General features: G+C 49.9%; 1 protein-coding gene across 3 annotated transcripts in view; it reads right to left on the bottom strand.

The window, feature by feature from the left end:
* M1AP (meiosis 1 associated protein) overlaps nt 1-20140 on the bottom strand; it is a 568197-nt gene that overhangs the window by 98285 nt on the left and 449772 nt on the right. For all 3 annotated transcript variants that reach the window (XM_069632517.1, XM_069632519.1, XM_069632518.1), the window contains exons 6-7: nt 5854-5986; nt 751-892 (exon numbers count right to left, since the gene is read on the bottom strand). In XM_069632517.1, coding sequence (XP_069488618.1) covers nt 751-892; nt 5854-5986 — 275 coding nt within the window. The remainder of the gene's footprint in view (nt 1-750; nt 893-5853; nt 5987-20140) is intronic.

Below are 20140 nucleotides of genomic sequence, written 5' to 3'. Positions count from 1 at the left end.
ATTCTGGATTAGTCTTGTCCGTTGATCAATGTCCTGTATGTGAAACATCTCAAACTCTTAACACCTGTGCCTATCCAACACTCTTAATCTGAATAATATCGAAACTCTAAACCCATGATCTTATTCCCAATACTCAGCCCTTGAGCATATCCCAAATTCTTGAATCCTATGTTTAACCCAAGTTCTCAAACCTTGGGCTCAGCCCACATTTTCCACCCACAGGCTTCTCCAAAGGGGTCAGCCACTGAGTTTATCCAAAATGTTTAACCCCTGAGCGCATCCTAAGCTATCAACCTTTAAGCGCATCCTAAACTCTCAACTCCTGAGCTTATCACACACTCACTCACAGCACATGAGATCATACCAAACACTCTGAGCTCACGCGAAATTCTTAAACCCTTGACGTCATCCTAAATACTCAAGACCGAAGCTTAATATAAAATCATAAACCCTGAAACCCAGACCGTCAGCCCTCAAACTGATTTAAAAAGCTTAGACCATAAAATAATGACAAACCTAAGTGTCTCTCCCCTCGCAACAGTCAACTCACCTCAAACAACTTTTCACACATCCATAATCGCCGGCTCATCCAAAACTCACAGTGCCTGAACATGATACTCAAAACATCTAAATTCATTAAAAACTCTACGTTCCGTACAAATTCTTCTTAAACACCTAAAATTGGCCCCCTATCATGTATTCCCCAATCACACAAAATGCCCTCAGACAGGAAGCTATAGTATAACCCACCAGAAGGCAATGACAGAGAGCCTGGAAGCTTTGCTGATTTGCCTCAAGATCATCCCAGTCCAGTTTCCAGCAGCAGGTGGGCCTGAGGATTAAAGGCAGTCCATAAAGCACAGATTCACATACACCTTCTGCTTTTAGAGCCCTGCCAGAAAAAAAGAGGCAAATTGTTATTATAGTTTGTTTAGGTGTTTGATATTTCAGCAATAATTCGAGGACCCAAGTTACAGGCTGAGTTTATGAAAAGACTTGCACCAGTGTCTCGGTGCCCTTATGTTTATTGGTAAATGGTTATTTATAACAAGCTTAATACCCAGAGGTTTTTAAGCGCAGACCCAGGGATCGAACCTGTGTTGCTCCGCTTTGTCATGCTTCCAAGACAAGCGATTTGCCCCTGAGCTATCCTCCCGTTAACTGCTGGTAAAACAGCCACTGAGGGGTTTATGGCAATTAGCACAACGAGGAGCAGGGTGACTTGGGGCTGAAGCTGAAGCCCAGGGAGTGATGATGGCAGTTTCCCACTGCTGCTTAAAGGGATCAGAAAGCAGTCAATACCATGTGATAATGCCTGCCATTCACGCTCCCAGATTGGCTCGGAAGCCAGATGACATCACCTCCCGGGTACTAATATATGAATATGCCACCTCTGAGCACTGAGAAACTGCTTGCAGAAAAGCCAAAACAAAGAAAAGTTTAGACATTCACAGTGAAAAGAAGGAGAATCAGTGCAATAAAGGATCTGAGTGGGGATACCAGCCTCTGGCTTCACATGAACTCCCTGGTCTATCGGTGGGTTAGCCCCTGTTACGCCCCCCTCTCTGCAGCTCGAATGACTTTTCAGCTACATTTTTGGATGCCTCTGATATTGTGGCAATTCAGACTCACTTAAACTGATAATGGGCCCACACTTATGACTGGCCAATGGGGCAAGTGTGGTGGCTGCTAGTTGTCTTGTGCATGGTGTTCCAGGGCATCTTTTTTCAGAGTGGATCGCTGGTGTCAGCATGGTGACAAAAAAGGGCAGGATCTACCGTGTGGAGGAGTATCCACAGAACAAGGAATGGGCAGGATCTGGCCTATAGAGAAGTATCCATTATGCAAGGAATGGGCAGGATCTGGCTGTAGAATAGTATCCATGTGGCAAGGAATGGCCAGGATCTGGCTGTAGAGGAGTATCCAGAGGGCAAGGAATGGGCAGGATCTGGCTGTAGAGTAGTATCCAGAGCGCAACGAATGGGCAGGATCTGGCCTGTAGAGAAGTATTCATATGGCAAGGAATGGGCAGGATCTGGCCTTTAAAGGAGTATCCATATGGAAAGGAATGGGCAGGATGCAGCCTGTAGAGGAGTATACATAAGGCAGGAAAAGGGCAGGATCTGCCATGTGGAGGAGTATCAACAGGGCAAGGAATGGGCAGAATCTGGCCTATAGAGGAGTATCCATGGAGCAAGGAATGGGCAGGATCTGGCCTGTAGAGGAGTATCCATAGGGCAAGGAATGGGCAGGCTCTGGCCTGGCGCGTAGTATCAAGAGGGCAGGGAATGGGCAGGATCTGGCCTATAGAGGAGTATCCATAGAACAAGGAATGGGCAGAATCTGGCCTATAGAGGAGTATCCATTTTGCAAGGAATGGGTGGGAACTGGCCTGTAGATGAGTATCAATAGGGCAAAGAATTGGCATGATCTGGCCGTAGAGGAGTATCCAGAGGGCAAGGAATGGGCAGGATCAGGCTGTAGAGTAGCACGCAGAGCGCACACAATGGGCAGGATCTGGCCTGTAAAGGAGTATCCATATGGTAAGGAATGGGTAAGATCTGGCCTGTGGAGTAGTATCAACAAGGCAAGGAATGGGCAGGAGCTGGCCTATCGAGGAGTATCCATAGGGCGAGGAATGGGCATGAACTGGCCCGTAGAGGAGTATACATACGAAAAGGAATGGGCGGCATCTGCCTTGTGGAGGAGCATCAACAAGACAAGGAATGGTCAGGATCTGGCCTTTAAAGGAGTATCCATAGGGCAAGGAGTGGGCAGGATCTTGCCTCTAGTGGAGTATCCCTAGGGCAAGGAATGGGCAGGATCTTGCCTGTAGAGAAGTATACATAGGGCAAGGAATGGGCAGTATCTGGCATGTGGATGAGTATCCATGGGGCAAGGAATGTGCAGGATCTAGCTGTAGAGGGGTACACATGCGGCAAGGAATAGGCAGGATCTGGCATATAGAGGCGAATCCATTGGGCAACGAATGAGTAGGATCTGGCCTGTAGAGGTGTATCAACAGGGCAAGGAATGGGCAGGATCTAGCCTATACAGCAGTATCCATTATGCAAGGAATGGGCAGGATCTGCCGTGTGGAGGTGTATCAACAGGGCAAGACCCAGGCAGGATCTAGCCTATAGAGGAGTATCCATTATGCAAGGAATGGGCAGGATCTGGCCTGTGGAGGAGTATCAAAAGGGCCAAGAAGTGGCAGGATCTGGCCTGTAGAAGAGTATCTGGATGTAGAGGAGTATACATAGGACAAGGAATGAGCACGATCTAGATGTAGAGTAGTATCCATGGTTCAAGGAATGGGTAGGGACTAGCCTGTAGTGGAGTATCAACAGGGGACAGAATTGGCAGGATCTGGCCTGTAGAAGAGTATCAAAAGGGCAAGGAATGGGCAGGATCTAGATGTAGAGGAGTATCCATAGGGCAAGGAATGGGCAGGATCTGTCCTGTGGAAGAGTATCAATAGGGCAATGAATGGGCAGTAGGTGGATTTAGAGGAGTATACATACGGCAAGGAATTGGCAGGATCTGGCTGTAGAGGAGTATTCAGAGGGCAAGGAATGTGCACGGTCTAGATGTAGAGGAGTATTCATTGTGCAAGGAATGGGTAGGGACTAGCCTGTAGAGGAGTATCAACAGGGAAAAGAATTGGCAGGATCTGGCTGTAGGTGAGTATCCAGAGGGCAAGGAATGGGCAATATCTGGCCTGTAGAGGAGTATACATATGGTAAGGAATGGGTAGGATCTGGCCTGTGGAGCAGTATCAACGGGGCAACGAATGGGCAGGATCTGGCCTTAAGAGGAGTATCCATAGGGCGAGGAATGGGCAGGATCCAGCCTCTAGAGGAGTATACATAAGGCAAGAAAAGGGCAGGATCTGCCGTGTGGAGGAGTAACAGGGCAAGGAATGGACAGGATCTGGCTGTAGAGGAGTATCTATAGGGCAAAGTATGGGCAGGATCTGGCCAGTAGAGGTGTATCAACAGGGCAAAGAAAGGCAGGATCTGGCTGTAGGTGAGTATCCAGAGGGCAAGGAATGGGCAGTATCTGCTCTGTAGTGGAGTATCCATCTTGTAAGGAATGGGCAGGGTCTGGTTGTAGAGGTGTATCTATCGGGCCGTAGAGAGGTATCCACATGGCAAGGAATGGGTAGGATATGGCCTGTGGAGTAATATCACCAGGGCAAGGAATGGGCAGGATCTGGCCTATAGAGGAGTATCCATGGAGCAAGGAATGGGTAGGAACTGGCCTGTAGAGGAGTATCCATGTGGCAAGGAATGGGCAGGGTCTGGCTGTAAAGGAGTATTCATAGGCCAAGGAATTGGCAGGATCTGCCTGTAGAGGAGTATCCATTATGCAAGGAATGGGCAGGATCTTGCCTGTAGAGGGGTATCCACAGGGCAAGGAATGGGCAGGATCTGGCTGTAGAGGAGTATCCATGTGGCAGGGAATGGGCAGGATCTGCCTGTAGAGGAGTATCCACAGGGCAAGGAATGGGCAGGATCTGGCTGTAGAGGAGTATCCATGTGGCAAGGAATGGGCAGGATCTGGCTGTAGAGGAGTATCCATGTGGCAAGGAATGGGCAGGATCTGCATGTAGAGGAGTATCCACAGGGCAAGGAATGGGCAGGATCTGGCTGTAGAGGAGTATCCATGTGGCAAGGAATGGGCAGGATCTGCCTGTAGAGGAGAGGAGTATCCATGTGGCAAGGAATGGGCAGGATCTGCCTGTGGAGGAGTATCCACAGGGCAAGGAATGGGCAGGATCTGGCTGTAGAGGAGTATCCATGTGGCAAGGAATGGGCAGGATCTGCCTGTAGAGGAGTATCCATTATGCAAGGAATGGGCAGGATCTGCCTGTAGAGGAGTATCCACAGGGCAAGGAATGGGCAGGACTGCTGCATTGGGAGACCACTTATTAAGCGTTCATTTGGGAGAGAGCTCACAAGAATCTAGCCTCTAGTTGAGCACTCTACTGTAAACGAACAGGCAGAGTAGTATTTGAAGACTGGACAAACTCAAGCCTGTAGAGAATTGCTTTACTGAGAATGGTAAGTAGAAGAATTTTGGATCAGGAGAGCCGAGGGCGCAATCTGACCTGCAGGAGAGGGCTCTAATGGGAAAGGCCAGGCAGTGTCTGGCTTGTAGGGGGAATGCTCTGTTGGCTAAGGAATGGGCAGCGTAGGGCTTGTAGAGAAGTACTCCCTGGGGAGGGCGCAGGGCAAGGTCTACAGCCCACAGAGCACATGTACTACGGGAATCATCGGTATTCCCTCAATGCATAGCCAATTCTTGGCTCCGAGACACTCTGTTAAAGCTATCTGGAACTCTTCAGTACATCTCAAGTCCATCACGCACCCATAACCAGTCTTACAAAATATCCTCACCACACTTTCATGAACCACCCAAGGAGGAGGTTGTTTTCTTTCTCCTGATTGACCCTGTCTTTTCTAACAAACAGCAATATATTTTTTACATGCATCCGAGCTCCCGAGTTCATTCTACTGAGTGTTATTTTACCCTTCTGTTTGTTACCGAACTTTGTTCCATTTTGTTCACCCATCCCCTCCCCTCCCATCATCTCCTTTCCTTCCTTCCTTCGTTTCCCGTTCCTCTCCTCCCACTGACTCACCCAAGGGCAAAGACTCAGCCCTTTAAGACCACGCTGGTGGTGGCTGGCACAGTATAAAAGCCAAACAACATAGCATAACATATTAATGAGAAGTGTCCTTTCCCAGCCCTTGGCTCCAGGCCTCTCCGACATTTTGCATTTAAAGATGGGAGCTGGGGGGTGGGCGCGTGATTAGAGATTGTGGGGCGCATGCTTGAGCTACTCACTTAATGACTCTGAACTTCCACAGGGACATGGCCTGCCCAGTCGCCATCTTACACGGGGCGTTCGCATCCCTTCCAGTGGAGGGGAGAAGGTCAGGATCCAGCAGCCTTTCCTGCACATCACATTTCACACACGCTGCAGATAAAAGACACTGATGTCACTTAATGGTACAGAGATTAGCAGTGTGGAGCCACAATGGAAAAGAGGTAGCGTGGGGCAGAAGGACAGAATGGCAGTAGGAGGTGGTGGCAAGGAGGTTCAGTGGTGGTGAGCCTGATGCTTGTAAACAGTCGCAGGACGTGCAAGAAGGCATGGTTGCGGTGGGGAGGAAGTCCCTCCTACCCTCTGGCCGCCCTATATGGGTCTCCTTCCCTCACCCACTTGTGAGGCAAAAAACCTTGGTGTAATCTTTGACTACTCTCTCCTTCTCCCCTCACAGTACGCATCTCTCCAGCCCTAACATCTCTCCACTGGCCCTGGGTTGCTGCTACGAATCAAAGTCAAGACCCTCTGCATCATCCAGAAGGCTTTCTGCAGCCTGGAACCCTGCTACATCCAAATCTCTCTCCCTAAATACCTCTTTGCTAGAGCCCTTTGTTCTTCTTCCTCGTTGGACCCTCTGGGCCCCGGCAACTTTCAGCCTATCCATCTCCTTCATTTTACTATGAAGCTCTGGCAATCTTTGGTCTCTCCTTTGCTCACCACTTTTCTTGAAGATTCTTCTTTTTTTTCACTCTTCACAGTCTGGGTTTCCCCCAGGCCGTGGACGATCTGGCACACTGGTGCGGGGGCAACAAGCCGGTCTGTGCCGGTCAGTGACGCTCAAGAGGCACACGCTGCCACGCAAGAGCTTTTTATCTGGATCACAGGAAGTGTAGTCGTGTTTACACGTGCAGCATCATAGATGCTAACGTTAATAGCTTTGAGTTAGTAGCATAAAGACTCCCCTACAAGAGGCGGTAACCATAGAGGAGACCTCTGTGGATCCAAACCATATACAGCCTGGGCTAGCTGAGGTGTACATTAATGCAATCAAACAGAGGCTGTGGGGGTTAACAGTATAGTAATACTACAAATATGGAGAAACCTAACATGCTCGGGGGCGAACAGCATGCCTCCCAAACAAAGCAATTACCAAAGAAAGATAGTAATAACGGTAACTGTGGGAATTTGAAAGATCTGTGCAAAGTGAAAATAGTATTATTGAACACCAGATTTCTTATTAAACATGCACTAGATGTGGCCACATTCATCACGAATCAAGGCATGGGGCCTCATTACAAGTATGCCAGTATGCCACTGGCGCTGGTAATTCCAGCCCCTCTCCCCTCCCCCCAACATGCCAACACTGGCACCCTCAGCGCCGCCGACTCCAAATCCGGCATCACGCTCCCCGGTTCACCAGCACAGGTAACAACGTTGCCACAATTACAGTGACCGGAAATACAGTGATCACAGGAACAGGAAATCGACCAGTGGCAATTAATAAAACACAATCTATTGCAACAGGGCACACACCTCAATCCTGAGCACAGATTTTGAAAAAGCAAGAAAAAGCAAGATGACATCAAGAGTCTGTGAAACCCGGAGGTGCAAGCAGCGCTTCAGCGAGGCAGAGCTAAACATGTTGGCAGACACCATTGTCCAACATGCAGAACAACTGTTCTCCACCGACCAATGCAGGCAGGCACAGCTCAGAAAGAAGACCATCTGGGAGGAAGTTGCCCAAAAAAGTGATAGCAGTCGGCACAACCCTGCACACTGTGCGTGACTGCCACAAAAAGTGGGATGACCTGCGCTTGAGGGTGCGCAACCTCATGTTGGCCGAGCGCAGACAGGGCATTACCACAGGTGGCGGCAGCGCATCCCCCTTCCACCTGTAGCCCTTGGAGAAAACTGCAGCAGTGTGCTCCACCTCAAGTCCATAGAAGGTGTCGGTGGTGAGGAGGCCGGAGCCGCCATGACATCCAAGGAGGCTGGTGAGTACATGTAACCCCAATGTCACATCAACCTTCCTGTCCACCCTCCACACACTACAGATTCAAAATATGTCAAGTGCGTTGTGCAGAACACCAATACAGCCCTGCCGGCACCCCCACGCCCCCAACCTGCAACCTGGTTGCACACAATGAGATACATCTTCACCCCAAACCTCACTCATACCCCATTCACACATATAACATAGCACAGGCACCCTGTATCGCCAACATAACATTCTCCTGCTGCCACTCAGACACACATCCCCCTTCCACAGCAAAATTGGTGTGTTTCCGCCGTACTAGCCCAGGCACAAGGTCACGTCAGTGCCAAGCACCTACAACACTCACAAATGACCAGCATCACACACCAAGGAAACATGCAACTCCCTCGTCTCCGCCAGGCCGGCCCATGAGCACACATTTCCACCGATCCCTGTAAATGCTACAGGCAGCAGGCATATGGTTGAGCCCATCCATGGCACAACCTGCCCCAACACGACATGTTATGTTATGTTACTTGGCATTTATATAGAGCCTTATGTATTATTGGTATGACCTCAAAGCACTGGTAGGTTGAACACCCTCGGGAACCGCAGTTCAAGTCAGTAGAGAGAGAAAGTGTTGTCAAACAGCATGTGTGCCACACCCCTAACACCCTACCCAGAAATTGCCAGTACACCCGAACAGTATCTCTGGCACACACACACCATGTATGTACATCATACATCCACCCACACAGTATCCATGACCCAAGCATGTGTGCACCATGCCATGTCCCCCGCAATGTCCCTGACACAGCGCTGTGCTCAAAAAGCAAAAGCATTAATGTGTGCCTCATGAATCCACACTCATCATTGACGCCCTGCCTTTCTGACTCCCTCAGGCACATCATCTGGCAATGTCGAGGCCCATCCCAGCACCTCAAGGGGCACCAGGCATCAACGCTGAAGGACCACCACCACATCACCCCAGGACACCACAGCCTCAACAGGCAGACGTGCAACTGCAACCCCAGCTGCATCCGTCGACCAACCTCAGGCCTCGTGGTTCCTCCCGCACTGCCAGCGCAGGCCCCCGTGGTTCCTTCAGCACTGCCACCACAGGCACCACAAGCTGCACCCACCCCAGCAGCCCCAGAAGCAGCAGTGCCACCACCGCTGCCACAAGGCCATGCACATGCGTGCTTTGGGGACAACACAGAGGACAAGGGTGGTCTGGAAACTGGAAACAAGCCAGACCAGAGCATTGAGGAGCCCCTGCTCTTCAGCCCCATGGGCCCAATTAGCCCCCAACACCCCCCTTCCTAAGTGTGAGGGATATTAAAGGCCGCCTCACCAGGATGGAGCAACAGCAGGATGCACTCACATATCTGGAGCAGCAGCAACTTCAGGAGGCCCAGCTGATGTTTGAGAGCGTGCAGGCCAGTGGAAGACGTAATGCATGTGCACTTGGTCGCTGCACACGTGCCATTGTCCAGATGTCACAGAGGGTAAGGGAGGATAACAGTGTGATGCCTCCGATCGCTGAAACAATGGCCATGTTGCTCCAGGCTTTCCTGGACCGACGGCCCATGGCACTACCCTCCGCACTATCAACAAGCACTACACCTGGTAGTTCTGTGCAGAGCAGCCCAAGACGGCATTCCATGCGGCTGTCTCGCTCTGCACACAGCCGCACAGTGGAGCCAAAAAGGGGGCGCGAATAGGCCATGGACGCATACGTGCCCTTTCTGTGACTCGTGCTAATGTACATTGCAAAACATAACAGAGTTGGCTAGAGACAGTTGGGGAGGGGTCTGGGAAGGTATAGTTGGGGAGAGGGAGTGGGGGGATAGTTAGATATTTGGGATGTATAGTATTGGGAGTTAAGACATTTCACATTTGTATATATTTTACTATCACAAAATATAGTTGGTGTTGCAAAAAAAATATGACTGGACATTGATTCTTTAGTATGAGTGATTTTATTTATGTGCGGTGCCGAGTGCCCAGTGCGCTAGCTGGCCTGTGCCGCGTGTGTGACAGGTGATTAGAAGTAGTGGTGTATAAGTTCACCTCGTGCGACACGTCCATCCATGCCATCATGGCACTGTGCAATTGCCTGATCACTGTCGTCCTCAGTCTCTGGTGGGTGCATGTCCATGTCGGGGGGCAGTGGGATGTTGCGCCTGATACACATGTTGTGCAACATGGCACAGGCAAGCAGTAACTTTCCCCCCTTTTCAGGGTTGTACATTAGTGCTCCCCCAGACCTGCTCAGGCACCGGAACCTCTCCTTTAACAGGCCAAATGTCTGATCAATGGTGCACCAAGTACGTACATGGGCACAGTTGTATGCAAGCTTGTGGATGTTGTGTGGTTGCCTCACTGGGGTCCTCAACCATGGCATCAGGGGATAACCAGCATCACCTGCACAGGAGCAACAGAAAGTGTACAATGTCATACTTCTGCCCATATCATGTTGGCACAGGCTGTATAGTGTTCATTTCAGAAGACAAAACATGCACAAGCAAAATGCAGTTTAGCTAACATATGTCCTATTTCGGGTACCAGAAATGCACATTGTGAGAATGTGTGTTGGTTGTGTGGTGTGCAGTGGCATTTATGTGGCCCATTCACAGACAACATGCACTCCAAAGCACCAATGAAGTTTGGCATGCTTGCAAGGGCATGGAAGGCTATTTTTGTGCCATTAACCTGGTCAGCAGTCCTGAGTAGGCTGATGTGGTCTCTAACGTGACGCAGGAGTGCATCAGTGACCTGGAACAGGACACACGAAAAACAGAGCTGCACAGTGTGCTGTTATGTGCCTGTGGCTAGGAAGTGTAGCACAGACACTACCTTGAGCAAGGGGGGATGGCTGTGCGGATATTCATGAGGCTGACCAGGTCGGCATGGATCAGGTCCACTATTGAAGTGATGGTGTCCCTGTCTAGCCGGTACAGGGTGTGGATCTGGCTTTGGCTCAAGTTGAAAGGTGTGGGCATTAAGCATGGAATTGGTGGCTGTCTGCAGGGCCATGATAGCACTCCTTCTCAAGCGCCTCCACTGCATCCTCTGCCTCTTCAAGTAGTAGGCCTGCAGGCATGGCCTCCAGCTCCAGTACTGCTACTGCTAGCATGTTGGTGTTAGGAAAGATTTCGTAATTGTAGGTAATTTTCCTTCCATGTGGCAACCCCTAAACTTTTTGCTGTTGTTTTTCACCTTGTTCTCGACTTTGCCAGAGAAGTGCAGCCTTCTACCGCACTCCTCTGGGCTTTCGCTCCATTCTTACGGAAAAACTGACATGCCCTTAAGACAGTCAGTACCGGGAAACAGTGTTTTCCGTAGTTTGTTTTATCATGTTGCGGCTTTCGTGCTACATGACACAAGAGGGCACTGTAAGATAAGTTACTGCTCTCTTGGGTATCTAGCCTTCTACAGTCCCTAGATACTCTTTTTGGATTGTAACTGATCGGTGCAAGTGATTCACGGATGGGAATGGTGGCAGCGATTGTTTCTTGTGTTTTGAGCTCCTTTTGGCGTTTTAAGCGTGTTTCTCGCGCTTAGCCCAAAATGGTGGCCTGGCTCCCAAAATGGCCAGACCACGAGGCTCCTTTGTCCTGTCCGCTGACCGTCTTGCTCCCTTCACCTTCCCTAGGTCGAGCCGACCCTGGGCCTTCCTTATTTGGGCATGTACTTTCCCGCGAAACACGGATGCTTTCGCGGGCTTCTACAGGCCTTGTGTGTGCCTCCAGGATGTGGACTGGGATGTCTGGTCCCAATACACATCCTGGGTGCCAGAGAGTCTAGGGTGGTGTGAATGCCTGGGACCACCGTGGTCCGTGATAGGTCCACGTATGGTGTGAGTGTTGATGAGCGGATCTCCCATTGGGTCCCCTCTGTTTTGGCACGAAGGGAACCGTGGATAAGAGGGGGCTGGAAACACCACTACCATGTCGATCTCCTGAGTTCTCACGAACAAAGGAATACAGGAGCCAAGTATCCTGCAACCAAGAGGCTGAACCGAGGAATCGCTGGTGACCCGCTGAAGGACTGCTCCTCTGCACTGCTGTCGCCTTGTGAAACCCTTTTTACCTCTGATTGAACCAGAAGGCCTGTACTGGTACTTCGATCCTTGGAATAGCGGGGACAGCTATTCTCGGCATCTTCATCATCTCCTGCTCGTAAGCCTTCGGAAGTGTCTCTGGGCCATCCAGCAGACTGACCAGCCTACACAGGAGTCTTGCTCTGTAACCGCCGGCAGGTTGTGTAGTATTTCGAGTCCTTGTCACTCTCACACGATTCGTACACTTGGCGTTCCCAGGTCTGAAGTGAGTAGTGTACATTTGGCTCAGATACACACGGCCGCTCCGTTGCCCTGCTGTGGTAACAAACTGTGCGGGTTCACTTCATTTGGGACATCTTTAACTCAACTCTGCTGCTGCAGACTCTACACGACGACGAGACGTCCCCTGCTCTCCTGAACCTGCCAGCGACTGAAACTGACGCGGAGAAGCCTGGGTCTGCTTGCATCGGGGACCGGTGAGTAGCATAGCTAGGAACTGGTCGCCCTCCTGCAGGAGCCCATAGCTTTTCCCCGCTATGTCAAAACAGCACGCCTTTCCGTACTCGCGCTCTGCTTCTGGCCACATTGGCGGCTGCGCTTGAGTCGCTGAACTCTGTTCTTCTTCATTTGTGCACTAAACTGAACTGCCTGATTCCCTCGAAGAGACTCCCCCTTTTGCCCGTTGGCACCGGCGTGTGCAGGTACTTTTGAGCATAAGGCTTCACTCTACGTAGGGCTCGGACTTCCTTTTAGTTAGGTGCCTCTGAAGGCGGACTGGGTCTAAGCATTATTTCGCACTGCCTGTTTTCCTTCCCTTTTAGGTGGACTACACATTTCGTGCATCTAACGCTTGAGACTTGTTTGTATTTGTATATATATTGTATTGGTATGGTATGTGTTGGTTTACTAGAGTTGTATTGTGATTTCTTGCTACGGTCATTGTTTTAAAGGCCTTGGAATAAATGTGTATATATTTTTAATATAACACCTGTTTGGAGTAGTTTGTAAGTGTCCTTGCTTTGTGTGCTCATTGCGGGCTTTCAGTCACCCTCACCCCTCTTGAGACCTAGTCTTGACCGCCGCGATCGCTACCCTGATTGGTCTGGCTTGTCCAGAGGTTACCCTGTTCCAAGTAATTAGGTTGGCCTTCTGAACTTCTGCGCCGCCAGGACAGAGTTCAGAAATCCGTCTTAACAAATTGGTGTACAGCGGTGGGATACGACTGAAGGTATCCATTGTTGCGCACGAACTAAGGCATTTCAAGTTATTCCTACCAGGACACGTAGTGAATTGTTGTAGTATAACTTTAAAAAGGCCATAGTCCTATCTAACAGTATGGAAACAAATACCTTGTTAACTTTAAATGCTTCCAAATCAGAAACATTGAAAAAGATGTGTGCGGAGAGAGGTGTTTCCTCTCAAGGCACGAAATTGGATATGATCCAAAGAATCGTGGCATGGCAAGAAGCGCAGCTTGACGCTATAACTTCTGAGGACAGTGCGGAAGGAGGTGGGGCTGCTCTCACTGGTAGAACCGACGGTTCTGCCGCTGCACTGATCCACCGCGACCACAAGGACAGGGAGGATGAGATGTCTAATGTTTCCTCTGCCAGTGGGGATGGGGAGGCTATGCTTGAATTCAAGAAGCAAGAGCTGCGGTTTAGGCAGAAGGAGCTTGAATTCAGCATAGCCAAACTAAAAATCGAACAGGCAGAAAAACAGAAAGACAGGGATCGCCAGTTGGAACTGGCCAAGCTTCAGGTTGCAAATGGGTCCAAGGGTCCTGGACATGGGTCTGGGGCCTCCTCTCATCCACGGTTTCCGAAGGATCTGCTCAGTGTGTATGAGGAAAGGAATGACATTATGGACTGGCTGAATGCGTTTCAGTATGCATGCGAAGTTCAACAAGTTGACAATGCTGATAAGATTGCCTGGTTACTCAGCAGACTGCCCCATTCTGGCTGTAGTGCCATTGTGGAAATGTCGAAGGCTGAGCGAGCTGATTTCGCAATGTTAAAGCAAACTCTCATTTTAAAGTTTGGAAAGACTCCGGCCCAATATTTGAAACGATTCAGAGAGTATAAGAAAAAAGAAGGTGGTACTTGGGTATCTTATGTAACTGAATCCTTAAAAAACTTAACTGGCTGGGTCGAAGGTTATAAGGTTTCTACCTTTGAAGGCATGATAAATCTTGTCATGCTGGAACACATTTTTGCATCTTCTTCCCCGGAGCTTAAGCAGCATTTGGCCGATTCGAAGGAGATAGATCCTAAGAAGCTGGCCATTGCAGCAGACTTATGGGTGTCACATCGAGTGTCCCATAAGGACAAAACTCATCCCGGTAAGCAGGAGGAAGGGAAAAAGTCCAAAGATAAGGAGGGTGGAGAATCTGATAAATCTTCTTCTCAAAAGGGCCACAAAAAGAAAAATAAGGGTAAGACACAAGAGAACTCACAGGGTAGTGGAGGTCAGCCTCCGAAACAGAACTCTGGTTACAATAAGCCTCCCCATGTAAACAGATCCAATGGATCTTGTTTTGCTTGTGGAGCAACTGACCACGTGAAGGGGGATCCCCGGTGTAAGGTTAGACCTTTGGGGGTCCACTCCGCTGATCTGGCCTTCTCCTCCTACGAGGAAGAAGAGATTACAGGAGCATCCTTCTCCTCAGACTCATTTCCCAGCGGGATAGAAGCTGAGATAGTTTTAGTTTCCCTGGGTTCCTGGGAGCCTAAAGTCGCAGAGGCTTATGCTAGGATTCCAGATAATACCAAGCATTACTTTAAAGACAGTGTGCTGATCAATGGAGTAGATACTCCAGCACTTAGGGATAGTGGGTGCAGTCGAACTGTAGTGGATTCTACCTTGGTAGACTCAGAGGAAGTTGCCAGAGCTACTCTGATGCCCACTAAGTTGGCTGACGGCCCACTCCGTATGTTCCCAGTAATACCTGTAAATCTTACTTTAAATGGTACAGCAGTCAGGATTCCAGTGAGCATTCAGAGAAACATCCCAGGCAAGGTCTTGTTAGGTAATGATCTCAGAGCTTTAGGGCTCGTAGGAGACACTGCCGAAAGACCCTACACATGGTCTCAAGCACGGGCAGCATTGGCCAAGACCAATATGCCGCCCCAGCCAAAGGGGAAACCCAAGGCAAAAGGAGTAAACAAGTCAAGACGAGGGAAAGAGAATATTCCCCCGAGCTCGCCTACCACTGCGGTGGAGGAAGTTGGTCAATCGCCCGGGCCTGACGAGGAGGTGGCGATGCCTGAAGTATTTGACCCCAACGACCAACCTGAACTAAAAGACTTGTTAGTAGAAGGTGGTCCTGATAGGGACGAATTCAGTAAAGGCCAACGTGAGTGCCCATCTCTGGAAGGCCTAAGGAGACAGGCCTGCTCCCAGCTTGAGGGTGAACCTCCTGGGACGCATCAGATTTATTGGGAAGGTGGACTCATGTATAGTGAGCCCACAGAGTCTACAGAAGGAGACCATAGGAGGTTGGTGGTTCCCCTTGCTGTTAGGCCCTTCCTCCTGCAGTTGGCACATGAAGTGCCCCTTGCTGGTCACCTTGGTATTAAGAGGACCAAGCAAAGGTTATCCATGCACTTCTACTGGCCCAAGATGGGGGTGCAAGTAGAAAGTCACTGCAGGAGTTGTGCCTCCTGCCAGTTATCTGGTAAGGTTGGCTCGACAATCCAAGCTCCATTGGTACCACTCCCAGTTGTGGGAATACCATTCGAAAGGGTAGGGATCGACATCGTTGGTCCCCTTGACCCGCAAACATCCTCTGGCAATAGGTTTATCTTGGTGCTGGTCGACCATGCAACCAGATATCCTGAGGCCATCCCATTGAAAACTGTAACTGCCAAGTCAGTTGCAAAAGCGTTACTTGGCATATTTACTAGGATTGGCTTCCCTAAAGAAGTTGTGTCGGATCGTGGCAGCAACTTTATGTCGAAGTATATGCAGGCTATGTGGAAAGAATGTGGGGTCACCTACAAGTTCTCTTCTGCATACCATCCCCAGACCAATGGTCTGGTGGAACGTTTCAACAGAACGTTAAAGAGCATGATTGGGGCTCTGGAAGAACCTCAGAGAAGAAAATGGGATCTTCTTTTACCATGCTTACTGTTTGCCTACCGAGAGGTACCACAGGAGGGTGTTGGCTTCAGCCCCTTCGAACTTCTGTTCGGTCATCCTGTACGGGGACCCTTAGCCATAGTCAAAGAGGGATGCCCACTCCCCCTGTTACTACCAACGTAGTAGATTATGTGCTGGGGCTCAGAAAACGGATGGTACTCCTGATGGGCTTGGCTAGTGATAAATTGAAGGCAGGACAAGCGCTGGTGAAACATTGGTACGACCAGAAAGCTTCCCTCATCAACTTTACACCTGGTCAGCAAGTCCTGATCATGAATCCCATAAGGCCTCGAGCTTTACAGGACAAATGGTCAGGCCCTTACACAGTGGTGGAGCCCCTGGGTGAGGTTAACTATTTAGTGGACCTTGGAAGGCCTGGACAGGCTCCAAAAGTGTTTCACGTAAATAGGCTGAAGGCTTTCGTCCCAAGAGTCAAAATCGCAGCACTGCTACTGGCTTCAGATGTTGAGGAAGAGGAGTCTGAACCTCTCCCCGACCTGTTCCAAAGCGGTCCTTCAGATAGCTCCTTTGAGGGTGTCCGAGTGGCCCCTCACCTGACTTCTGATCAGCAGGCTGAGGTGAAAAGTTTGCTTAGGCAGTTTTCCCCCCTGTTTTCACAGTCGCCTGGTTTGACACCTTGGTGCAAACATAACATAGACACAGGAGACAGTGTACCTACCAAAAGTAGGGGATACAGGATGTCAGACAAAGTACGGTCTTATATTAAGACCGAGGTCAACAAGATGTTAAACCTTCGGGTGATTGAAACCTCTAGTAGTCCTTGGTCCAGCCCTGTGGTTTTGGTTCCAAAGGCAGGCACTTCTGAATTGAGGTTCTGCGTGGAATACAGGGCTCTGAATGCTGTCACCAAGACAGATGCACACCCCTTGCCTCGAACAGATGAGCTGGTGGATAATTTGGGTGCCTCCAAGTACCTCAGCACGTTTGACCTCACTGCTGGATATTGGCAAATAGCTTTAGCAGAACATGCCAAGGAGAAGACAGCATTTTCTACTCCAGACGGCCTTTACCAATTCCGGGTAATGCCGTTCGGGTTGAAGAATGCACCTGTCACTAACCAGAGGCTTGTGAATCATGTTTTGAATGGGTTGGACGAATTCTGTCTTGCATATCTGGACGATATAGCAGTTTTCAGTGCCACCTGGGAAGACCATGTGAAACACCTCGGGATTGTGCTCCAGGCTCTTCAGAAAGCACACCTGACCGTAAAGGCTAGTAAATGCCAGATTGGACAAGGCTCAGTGGTTTACCTTGGACATGAAGTAGGTGGAGGGAGGATACAGCCTCTTCCCAGTAAAGTACAAGCAGTACAAGACTGGCCTACCCCCACTACACAGACCCAAGTGTGAGCCTTCTTAGGACTCACGGGGTATTACCGCACCTTCGTGGCAGACTATGGCACCATAGCTGCTCCTCTGACTGCCCTCACCACTCCGAAGAAACCCAAGAAGGTAACTTGGACAGACGAGTGTGAGAAGGACTTCAACGGCTTAAAAGACTCCTTGTGCCAGGCCCCTGTCCTCAGGGCCCCTGATTATCAAAGACCTTTTATCGTGCAGACGGACGCCTCTGACACTGGGATAGGAGCTGTACTATCGCAAGTAGATGAGAAGGGTAAGGAACACCCTATTGGTTTTATTAGTTGCCAGCTTAAGGACAGAGAGCTCAGATGGTCCACAGTGGAGAAAGAATGTTTCTCTGTTGTGTGGGCCCTACAGAAGCTGAGGCCCTACCTCTATGGGACCCACTTCACTGTGCAAACTGACCATAAGTCCTTAAAGTGGCTAATGAACATGAAGGGGAGAATCCAAAGTTGCTTAGGTGGTCCATAAGTCTACAAGGCTTCGACTTCACTATTGAGCATAGGCCCAACATAGCAATGCTGATGGGTTGTCCAGAATGTTTAACCGACCTGAACAAGAGACTCATCCAGGGGTGGATTAGTTCCCCCTGTCCATAGTCTGGAAGGGGCGAGTGTTAGGAAAGATTTCGTAATTGTAGGTAATTTTCCTTCCATGTGGCAACCCCTAAACTTTTTGCTGTTGTTTTTCACCTTGTTCTCGACTTTGCCAGAGAAGTACAGCCTTCTACCGCACTCCTCTGGGCTTTCGCTCCATTCTTACGGGGAAACTGACATGCCCTTAAGACAGTCAGTACCGGGAAACGCTGTTTTCCGTAGTTTCTTTTATCATGTTGCGGCTTTCGTGCAACATGACACAGGAGGGCACTGTAAGCTAAATTACTGCTCTCTTGGGTCTCTAGCCTTCTACAGGCCCTAGATACTCTTTTTGGATTGTAACTGATCGGTGCAAGTGATTCACGGACGGGAATGGTGGCAGCGATCGTTTCTTGTGTTTTGAGCTCCTTTTGGCGTTTTAAGCGTGTTTTTCGCGCTTAGCCCAAAATGGTGGCCTGGCTCAGAAAATGGCCAGACCACGAGGCTCCTTTGTCCTGTCCGCTGACCGTCTTGCTCCCTTCACCTTCCCCAGGTCGAGCCGACCCAGGGCCTTCCTTATTTGGGCATGTACTTTCCCGCGAAACACGGATGCTTTCGCGGGCTTCTACAGGCCTTGTGTGTGCCTCCAGGATGTGGGCTGGGATGTCTGGTCCCAATACACATCCTGGGTGCCAGAGAGTCTAGGGTGGTGTGAATGCCTGGGACCACCGTGGTCCGTGATAGGTCCACGTATGGTGTGAGTGTTGATGAGCGGATCTCCCATTGGGTCCCCTCTGTTTTGGCGCGAAGGGAACCGTGGATAAGAGGGGGCTGGAAACACCACTACCATGTCGATCTCCTGAGTTCTCACGAACGAAGGAATACAGGAGCCAAGTATCCTGCATCCAAGAGGCTGAACCGAGGAATCGATGGTGACCCGCTGAAGGGCTGCTCCTCTGCACTGCTGTCGCCTTGTGAAACCCTTTTTACCTCTGATCGAACCAGAAGGCCTGTACTGGTACTTCGACCCTTGGAATAGCGGGGACAGCTATTCTCGGCATCTTCATCATCTCCTGCTCGTAAGCCTTCGGAAGTGTCTCTGGGCCATCCAGCAGACTGACCAGCCTACACAGGAGTCTTGCTCTGTAACCGCCGGCAGGTTGTGTAGTATTTCGAGTCCTTGTCACTCTCACACGATTCGTACACTTGGCGTTCCCAGGTCTGAAGTGAGTAGTGTACATTTGGCTCAGATACACACGGCCGCTCCGTTGCCCTGCTGTGGTAACAAACTGTGCGGGTTCACTTCGTTTGGGACATCTTTAACTCAACTCTGCTGCTGCAGACTCTACACGACGACGAGACGTCCCCTGCTCTCCTGAACCTGCCAGCGACTGAAACTGACGCGGAGAAGCCTGGGTCTGCTTGCATCGGGGACCGGTGAGTAGCATAGCTAGGAACTGGTCGCCCTCCTGCAGGAGCCCATAGCTTTTCCCCGCTGTGTCAAAACAGCACGCCTTTCCATACTCGCGCTCTGCTTCTGGCCACATTGGAGGCTGCGCTTGAGTCGCTGAACTCTGTTCTTCTTCATTTGTGCACTAAACTGAACTGCCTGATTCCCTCGAAGAGACTCCCCCTTTTGCCCGTTGGCACCGGCGTGTGCAGGTACTTTTGAGCATAAGGCTTCACTCTTCGTAGGGCTCGGACTTCCTTTTAGTTAGGTGCCTCTGAAGGCGGACTGGGTCTAAGCATTATTTCGCACTGCCTGTTTTCCTTCCCTTTTAGGTGGACTACACATTTCGTGCATCTAACGCTTGAGACTTGTTTGTATTTGTATATATATTGTATTGGTATGGTATGTGTTGGTTTACTAGAGTTGTATTGTGATTTCTTGCTACGGTCATTGTTTTAAAGGCCTTGGAATAAATGTGTATATATTTTTAATATAACACCTGTTTGGAGTAGTTTGTAAGTGTCCTTGCTTTGTGTGCTCATTGCGGGCTTTCAGTCACCCTCACCCCTCTTGAGACCTAGTCTTGACCGCAGCGATCGCTACCCTTATTGGTCTGGCTTGTCCAGAGGTTACCCTGTTCCAAGTAATTAGGTTGGCCTTCTGAACTTCTGCGCCGCCAGGACAGAGTTCAGAAATCCGTCTTAACAGTTGGTATT

This window comes from Ambystoma mexicanum, chromosome 6q (genome assembly GCF_040938575.1).
Source record: "Ambystoma mexicanum isolate Mex_15411 chromosome 6q, UKY_AmexF1_1, whole genome shotgun sequence".
Lineage (NCBI taxonomy): Eukaryota > Metazoa > Chordata > Amphibia > Caudata > Ambystomatidae > Ambystoma > Ambystoma mexicanum.
The sequence above is the reverse complement of the archived record's forward strand: the minus strand, read 5'-3'. Positions and strand labels throughout refer to the sequence as shown.